The 9,291-nt window shown below is 39.4% G+C and overlaps 2 protein-coding genes across 2 annotated transcripts; both read left to right on the forward strand.

The window, feature by feature from the left end:
- The first annotated feature begins 1,095 nt into the window (after positions 1–1,095).
- eed (embryonic ectoderm development) lies at positions 1,096–6,289 on the forward strand. Its single transcript, XM_027009743.2, has 12 exons — positions 1,096–1,351; positions 3,028–3,180; positions 3,319–3,411; positions 3,753–3,818; positions 3,991–4,116; positions 4,363–4,444; positions 4,524–4,615; positions 4,857–4,990; positions 5,091–5,196; positions 5,286–5,444; positions 5,571–5,644; positions 5,763–6,289. The coding sequence occupies exons 1-12, from the start codon at positions 1,238–1,240 to the stop codon at positions 5,887–5,889; spliced, it is 1,326 nt and encodes a 441-aa protein (XP_026865544.1). The 5' UTR covers positions 1,096–1,237; the 3' UTR covers positions 5,890–6,289.
- Positions 6,290–6,525: 236 nt separating this feature from the next.
- On the forward strand, positions 6,526–9,277 carry hikeshi (heat shock protein nuclear import factor hikeshi). The gene is made up of 5 exons (XM_027008833.2): positions 6,526–6,833; positions 7,165–7,402; positions 7,519–7,670; positions 8,078–8,196; positions 8,917–9,277. Exons 1-5 carry the CDS (start codon positions 6,804–6,806, stop codon positions 8,969–8,971), a joined length of 594 nt encoding a protein of 197 aa, XP_026864634.1. The 5' UTR covers positions 6,526–6,803; the 3' UTR covers positions 8,972–9,277.
- Positions 9,278–9,291: the final 14 nt, after the last annotated feature.

The following is a 9,291-nucleotide window of genomic DNA, read 5'->3' on the forward strand; positions in this document are numbered from 1 at the left end:
AGAGAGAAAAAAAAAATCTGTGACACTAAAGAAAAAAATTATTAAAACACATTCACAGAAACTTGTTTTACAATTTTCCACATTTTATATGTTTTGGGAAGAAACACATCTTTTCCTCATACATCACATTCTCATTATAACTCTGAGAAAACTTGCACATAAGACAAATATATGCAGTAACATTTTTTAAATATTCAAAAGAAATTGAGAAAATTGCAGAAGGAGACAAGTTATTTGCCTACATTAGGCTATAAAAAAAATCACATTTTTTTCTTTAGTGCCACAGATTCTGGCTAATACTCATAGGATCATAGCATCTGCACACACCCATAACCATCCACACTCACTATACAATTCCTTGGTACAGTTTAATGAGACATTGTGAAAGGAGGACACATTTCAACCAAGATTTCAATAGGGTGGAAGAACTATGAGACTTGGAATTGTTGAGACCTGCATGAAAATACTTGGTTGCATTCCAAAGAAGAAACATGCCCAACCTCATCATAAATGCTTTTACTGGTGTTGTGATACTTTCACAGATTGAAATTAACTTGATTCAGTTTACATAGATTTTATTAATACACATGAATTCATACACATGCTTTGTAGTCCATATAAGAGAATCAGTGACTAGACTCTTACTTATGTGTAAAAAAGGAGGACTATGGATAGGTTCAACAGAGCAGTCTTCAGATAATATATTATTATTGTTATTAAAAAAAATATTTTATATATAGCGCGCCCATATTGTGTAAAGTCAGCTAAATGGTAAATGTGATTTATACGTGACAGTTTAGTTCACGTATGTACGTGCTTACATAACCAACACTCTTCCTCATGCTCAAATATGGGCATGAGGAAGAACAACAACTACGTTTGCACCAAGGTCCAAGTCCACCTGAAAGGATTGACTAGAAATTCAGGATAAACTACTCGTAATTCTCGGCTAACTAATCCTCAATTTAGGCACAACATTAGTCTTGGCAGACCGGTTTATGTGCTGTGACAAGAGACACTATGATGTCTTTAAATTATTTAAAGAAACGACTAAACACTTTACTTTGTAAACCAGCAACGGTGATTCAGCAATACGCGAGCTCGACCGAATAAATATTGTTTGTAAAAGGCCCCCCCCTAGTGTACGAAAATTTAGTGGCACGTTGAATCACTTTGCAACAGTGTGGCACCACCTGCTTTCTGGCAGTGTGACTACAGTGTTCACCCGGGGAAGAAGATGAGGGGGAAGATGTCTGAGGCTCATGCCGAGGCGGGAAACGAAATGCCGGCAAAAAAGCAGAAACTGAGCAGCGATGAAAACAGTAACCCTGACCTTTCTGGAGACGAAAACGTGAGCGAATCTTTTTACTGTGATCCTGTCGAGCAATACGATGACAGATTTCTCAAGTCGCTTGTTCCATTGTTGATGTAAGGTAGCGTTAGCTAGCTCCTATCCAACTTGAAAGTTGTCATTGTTAAAGTACCCAATACTGTACCCGAAAGTGTGCCAAGTTAATTACCTACCTAGATAATTTCATCAGCGTTGAAGGTTTGTGGTTTATATTTTATCTTCGTCTGTTCTCGTGTCTTTTGACAACCGCATGTGCTCTGTTTTCATTGAGACTGGCTACTGTTGTTAGCTTGTTAGCTAGCTATCTGCCTCAATCACCGGTTAGTAATTTATGACATTTAGCTTTGAATCCTGATAACTATAATCTCACCGTCCCTTAACCATTTTCGGTAAGAGGTTATGAAAGGTTTAAACATTTGTTTCGTTTACCTGATGTGCGATCTGATGCTGGCTAAAACACCTAGCTAGGCTATAGCGCCTAGGCCGTATTCAGTATCAGTGTGCAAACTATCTTAGCTTAGCTAGGCTAATCCAGTGGGTGCGTTTTACAGCCACAGCGGCTAATCAGACTGATAGCACCTCGACACCGCTACTGTTGCATTTGTTGTGAATACTGTTTGTGGAAAGAAAAACCGAACAACTCCATTGTATTGGGAGAGAGGCCCTGTCCATTTTTTTTTCTCCTTACGTCCTCGAGAAGGTCCTCTTTGAAATGCACACTCGAGACGTAAAAGGGGGCAAACCGCGTTCAAGGCGCGTGAGGCTGTAGAGTAGAATGGGGACACATTTGCTCACGTCAGTGCAACTGTAACGTCACTTCCGCGTATGCCAGCATGCTGAGCTATATTTATATGTTTAAAAAAAAAAAGTAATTTTGTCTGTCCGTATAAGGACATAAGGTAGTACAGAACGAATGCTGTTTAATGTCACACCAACACAGGGTAAACCTCATTTTCTTTTTTTAAAGAGATAATATCAGATAGCAAGTATAGCTGGTGATATACATTAAATAAAGCTGTGAATAGGCTTACATAGATAAGAAACTACTCCAATTTTTATGGAAGCGACTGAGTTTCAGGGTTTTTTTTGTCATGAAGTATGTATTTGCCATGACTTATAAAAATATCCAACCCCCTTAAGTCATCATATTCTTTTAAAATAGAAATGGCACTTACACTGATTGTTCCAGCCAGTATTTTTAATTTAAGACAACATGAACTTTAATTTTTCCAAAATTTAATAATTATTTAACAGTAGATCTTTATTAAAAAATAAACTGAAAAATGTTGCTCGCAGAAGTATTCAAGGTTTTCTATAGTACAAAGGGTTAGACTTATATACTTATGCAAAATGCATTTTTGTCACAGAGCATTTTCTTACATGAAGATAGTATGACTTAAATTAGGCTAATTATGAGGCTCAGACATTAATAATAAAATTACAACACAAAATTAAAGAAACAAAGGTGCAAGTTTAGTACAATTTACTACAACTACTACAATTTAGTAACTAATGGTCTCACACTGCATGCAATAAATTAATCTCCAATTTGTTTTGTAATGTGACCATGACAACAGGCTAAACAAATTATTTAGCATATCATCTTAATATCTGAGAATGTCAAAAATGATTTCTGGTTGACGCATGAACAAATCTAATTAAATATCATGTTGCAGGACGATGCTGCAAGCATCGAGAGCGGCACGAACGCCGAGCGCCCAGACACTCCCACTAACACCGCCAATGCCCCGGGCAGGAAGAGCTGGGGCAAAGGCAAGTGGAAGTCGAAGAAATGCAAATACTCCTTCAAGTGTGTTAACAGTCTGAGGGTAAGACGTAGCTGCAAGCCCCTCCTAGAGATGTGCCTTGGCTTCCACTTTATTGAAAAGGACATTTGTTGTGCATCCATCCCATGTCCACACTTGAAGATCTTGCTGTAATGCTTTTGAATGCTTCACACTTTTTAGGAGGACCATGGCCAGCCTTTGTTTGGTGTCCAGTTCAACTGGCATAGCAAGGAGGGCGACCCCCTTGTCTTTGCCACAGTGGGAAGCAACAGAGTAAGTGGCTGAAACTCTCGGCCTAGTCTAAAGGCTAAAAAATTAAACAGTGTCTGAGCCATTTATATGAATTTTTATTACTCATTATAACTGGAGTAGTCTGAATATTGTTAATAAGTAGTGAGTTTTTTAGATGCTACAATCCCTAAATACTAAATGCTTACCACAAGTGCCTGACAGCCCGATGTGAAACAGAGCACCAATCTGGTGTGGTTCATCAGGACATTTCGCAAAGACTACCTACATAAACTTCATATGTATGCCCAGATAGCCTATCGTTTGTTCTTTGCCTCAGTAGGGTTGAATGTGGTTGTTTTACTGTACATTCTTTTTCTCTACAGGTCACCTTATACGAATGTCATTCTCAAGGAGAAATTCGTCTCCTGCAGTCTTACGTAGATGCAGATGTATCCTTGTCTTATTCATTTTCTTTACAATTAGGTTAAACCCACTTGATGCAAATTGCAGTACTTTAGTGGACCTTTGTTGCTGGGACAAGAAGAAATATAATTTACAGCCCAATGACTTATTTAAAATCCAAAGCCAAGCCCCCTTCCCTTTTCCTTGACTGATCTACAGGCTGATGAGAACTTCTATACCTGCGCATGGACCTATGACACCAGCACCAGTCACCCTCTCTTGGCGGTGGCTGGCTCTCGCGGCATTATCCGCATCATCAACCACATCACTATGCAATGCGTTAAAGTAAGTCAGATGGCATGCGCATCAATGGTTTAGGCTCTCTGTGTTCATGTGCTCATCAGTTGGTTACATGTTTGCTCATGGTAAATATAACTTTTGTTGAAACTGTTATGACTTATTGTTTGCTTCCCTCCATGAGCATGCCCAAGCAAAAACTAAAAGGTAGCAGTGAAAGGCTTGGCTGTGAACTAGGCTTGGGTACATGCTAGGCTTTCATTGTGATGATAATTATTTATGCTTCACTTGCAGCATTATGTAGGGCACGGAAACGCCATCAATGAGCTCAAATTTCACCCGAGAGATCCCAATCTTCTGCTGTCAGTAAGCAAAGGTAGGGAGACATCTCAGCCACAGTTAATACTAAATGAGGCAGTTGCAGAAAGGCCATTAACTGGGGTCTCGTTTATCAGACCATGCACTGCGTCTGTGGAACATTCAGACGGACACTCTCGTAGCCATATTTGGTGGTGTGGAGGGCCACAGAGATGAGGTCTTGAGTGCGGTGAGTGAAATAAGTATGAAATAAGTGTTTGCGAACGGACGTTTTTTTGGTGTTTTTTTTTTTAAATTGCTGTGCCAGTGAATAGGCCATCATTTTGTGTTCAAAAATTTCATTTGGCTCACCAAAGTGAGTTTCTCTTTACCTGTAGCTCAGTTGCAGTCATTTCTAGGTCAGGAAAAATGGAGAATAATGTGGACAGCGCATGTTTATGCTAGTTACTAAACCATCCTGTTGGCTGTAGGACTTTGACCTCCTCGGTGAGAAGATCATGTCCTGTGGAATGGATCACTCTCTCAAGTTGTGGAGGATCAACTCGGAGAGAATGCAGAAAGCAATAAGAGGTTCTTATGAGTACAACCCCAGCAAGACCAACAGGTAGACTGCATGCTCTACTTGAGGGACTTTAGTTATTTAAAAGATTTTTGTTTTTAGTATAGATACAGTCTCATTGTGTCCAACTCTTTTTGTATTTCAGGCCTTTTGTATCTCAGAAGATCCATTTTCCAGACTTCTCCACAAGAGATATACATAGAAACTATGTTGATTGTGTGCGCTGGCTTGGGGATCTAATCCTGTCTAAGGTAATATGCATTGTATAATATTTATCCTGAGATATTTAAGACTTCTTCCATTAACACTAATTCTCCTCGAATCTTGTTCCCATTATTAGTCCTGTGAAAATGCTATTGTGTGTTGGAAACCTGGGAAGATGGAAGATGATATTGACCATATCAAGCCCAATGAGTCCAATGTGACTATTTTGGGCCGCTTTGACTATAGCCAGTGTGACATCTGGTACATGCGCTTCTCCATGGACTTCTGGCAGAAGGTGCTTATTAAAGATTACACACAGTACAATACTCTTGAATTTAAGTCTTTACATAAGACTTGTTTACCAGTTATGGAACAACTTGGGTTTAGTGCACACAAGTAATCATAATTGCTGTTGCTACAGATGTTAGCTCTAGGAAATCAGGTCGGGAAACTCTATGTCTGGGACTTGGAAGTAGAAGACCCTCATAAAGCAAAGTAAGATAATTCCTCATCACTTTCCTACATGGCTGCCCACATTTTGTACTCAAAATCCTGTTTCTCTTGTCAGGTTATTTTAGGAGTCTGTTTTTCTTCTGTTTCTCTCATTCTATAGGTGCACCACCCTCACCATACCAAAATGCACATCAGCTATCAGACAGACCAGCTTCAGCAGGGACAGCAGTATTCTCATAGCTGTGTGTGACGATGCCTCTATCTGGCGCTGGGACAGACTACGCTGATGAGTCATCATTCCTGAAACGGGTTGAAATTACTGCTCTTCACATGGGGGGGTCCTGCTGGCCGAGGAGCTTGGACAATGGATGCTCATTGTGTCCAATATCCTTAGGCTGTGGAAGCTGCTCAATGTGGTGCCCCCTATCAGTGACCATTCCCCAATATCAGGCAGTTCCTGGCATTGCATAATTCCCCTTTTTCTCTTCGGAAATTGCTTTGAGGATAATCAAAACTGTTCTCTGACGAAGTCTTGGATACTAATCTACACATGTATATCTCCTGAAAACATTAACTGGGGCAAGTAAAGTGCTTCCATTTATTTAAGTTAGGTTACCTCAGATGTGTTGCACCTCTGCTTTTTTGTCACCTTTTCTGTCTTTAATAAATACCTATTTTTTAACAGTTTCCCTTGTTTTGTTAATATGACGTTCTGTATCTTTTGGAAGAACGTAAATAGTTTTGTTGCAATCACTTAAACGTAATCGAAACCTTACAGAGAAAAAACTATGGAACGAAACGTAGGTTTTTTTCTTATCGTCACATTTATTTCCTTATTAAATTATACAATACAGTTAATTATCCAGTACTTTTTCAAATATTCACTAAAAATACCACTTGGTAAAACACGCTCCTATGTTTTGTTTCCGGGGTCAATACACATCGGAAACTAGCCTATCATGTGCTTTCTGTCGATTCGAAGTTTCTAGCAACCGCAAAATATTCAGTATTATGCGAACATATGCCAGTGACTGTTAAAAGCAGATATCAATAACTAGTGAAAATGTTTTAGCTCGGCTATAAAATAATGTCTGAAGATATTCACGTATTTCTAAAATAACTAAAATAGTTATTTAGGTAGCAAACGAGCTAACCTGCTAACTGAATAAGTTTTCACTTAACTAACCTAACAGTATTGATCATGTTTGGCTGTCTAGTTGCAGGCAGACTGGTAAGTAATCAATGTTGACCAATTGGTGTCAACATAGTGTGAGCTTCCCAGGCCAACGTCTTAACGTTTACGGCGACTCCAGAATTAGATATTAGATAAGTAGTTTAAAATGAATAGTTAGCTGTGCTAACAGGCTAGTTAGCCAATTAGCTAACTGAGCTTCAACCTAGCTAGCTCAAACGATGGGGTCTGTAGCTGACTAGCTAACTAGTTTATGATGGTCTTTACTGGAAAATCTCGAATCGTTTTGACGAAAGTTGTACTCCAACGTGCAAACAACCTGCACTTTGTTTAATTTCACTATGGTATTCATGCCACTTGTCCACTATAGGTTCAGACAGACGCTCAGCAAGTTGCGAGCGACAAATTTGTCTTCAACCTGCCAGACTATGAAAATGTGAACCACGTCGTTGTCTTCATGTTGGGAACAGTGCCTTTCCCTGCAGGCATGGGCGGTGCCGTCTATTTTTCCTTCCCTGACCCCAACGTTGGGCAGGTGTGGCAACTCCTCGGCTTCATAACCAACGAAAAACCAAGTGCCATATTTAAAATATCTGGCTTAAAAGCTGGTAGGTTGTTGTTCTTTTTTTTCTCTGTCTGATATCTGTCTGTCCGTGGTAAGATCAAATGTTTTTTTTACCTACCTGGCGAAGTTTACTCCCCTACACATCACTGCCTTGTAAAGGTGAGGGTGGAGCTCATCCATTTGGCATGATGGCAGCTCCTCAAGCCCCATCAGTAGCCCAGGTGGGCGTTTCTGTGGAGACCCTTGACCAGCTGGCTCAGCAGACACCAGTCTCTAACGCGGCTGTCTCCATCATGGATTCTTTCACACAGGTAAAGCAGTAAGCGGCAATAACAGAACACACATTAAATATTTTTGATCTGGTTCAGCAGACTAAGATTAGCCCTAAATGTAGATTAAAAATTGGTTATATATAGTGAATCACAATTAACATAATTTATTACAAGACTAGGCAGACCTGTAATCGAAAGGTTGCTGGTTCAAGTGTCACCACTGCCAAGTTGCCACTGTTGGGCCCCTGAGCAAGGCCTTTAACCCTCAATTGTGCAAGTTGTACTCAGTCATAATTGTACATTGCTTTGGTTAAAAGCATCAGCTGAATGCCATAAATGTAAACTAGGCTAAATCGGTGCTCAGTGCTTAATAATTGGTAGAGAAATGCCGTCTAAAACAAAATGTCTCATGTTACTCTTAACTTTCTTTGTGCTACCCCTGACAGTTCACTCAGAAGATGCTAGAGAGTCTATACAACTACACCTCCTCCTTTGCCCAATTGCAGTCTCAGATGACACCAAACCCCTCAGAAATGTATGTTCCTGCCAGCTCCATTCTTAAGTGGTGAGTCTTATGTTAAAACTGGTTACCACAGAATACTGCCAAGGAGGTTTCCTCACCCTTTCACTTGGCCTTGATTTATTTGTAATTACCTGCCACAATATCATTGACTGCCACGTATTGCTTTTCTTTCTTTTTCTTTCTATTTAAGATGGGTAAAGCTTATGTCATTGTAGAGCTGTGTGCAGCACATTGATTTGCTCAGCTCTTGCTTGCCCTGTTCTCACTCACTCACACACAAACACATTGTCAGTATACTTGCATGTGAGTAGCCCTTGTTGTCCGTCCACACTTTGTATCAAAACACTTGGGAGGAAGCATTGTAGTTTTGTCCAAAACTGATGCATTCAAGTTAACCCTGATAAATTGGTCTATCTTAACACAATATTGATTGTTTCAGAGAGCAGATTGTTCAAAAGAAGTTATTAGAAAGCATGTAAGGAACCTAGCTAGTTAGGATAGCTAAAATAATGTTAGAATACAGTTGGATTATTGAGGCTTGCATTGTGTACATACCACTCTAGCAAGCACCACAACCCCCTGCCCTTCACCAGACAGCTATCACCACAAATGTAATCAAATTCTGTGGGAAACACTGTTGGATTATTTACTATAGTAAAGTTACTAGTTAATATATACTAATATAACAAATAATCTGTGTATGCCTTGAATATCCATGTTCCCAAATTGACATTGGATTAATGTTTTTTCCTCCCTTTTCAGGTATGAAAACTTTCAGAGACGAATGGTGCAGAATCCAAACTTCTGGAAGACATGATGTGTTTTGTTAACTGAATGACTAGCTAACAGAAGAGCAGAAATTCACTGACATGCATTCAATCCAGGCTTACATGGAACTCCTGATGGGCAATAGGTTATTACCGTACACTAAAATGTGAAAGCCATTTTGTGATGTACCGTTAACACGATAGCTTAAAACATTTTTATAGCCATTGCTGAACCGCAAACACACAATATTATTGAAGTGCTTTTGGATATTTTTTTCCAGCAGATTTGCAATCGGATGTTTCAGAACTTCAGACCACATTGAAATGTAACAGCATATTAAATCGGTGTATTGCAATTTTTTGTTTCTAT

This window comes from Electrophorus electricus, chromosome 16 (assembly GCF_013358815.1).
Source record: "Electrophorus electricus isolate fEleEle1 chromosome 16, fEleEle1.pri, whole genome shotgun sequence".
NCBI classification, from domain to species: Eukaryota; Metazoa; Chordata; class Actinopteri; order Gymnotiformes; family Gymnotidae; genus Electrophorus; species Electrophorus electricus.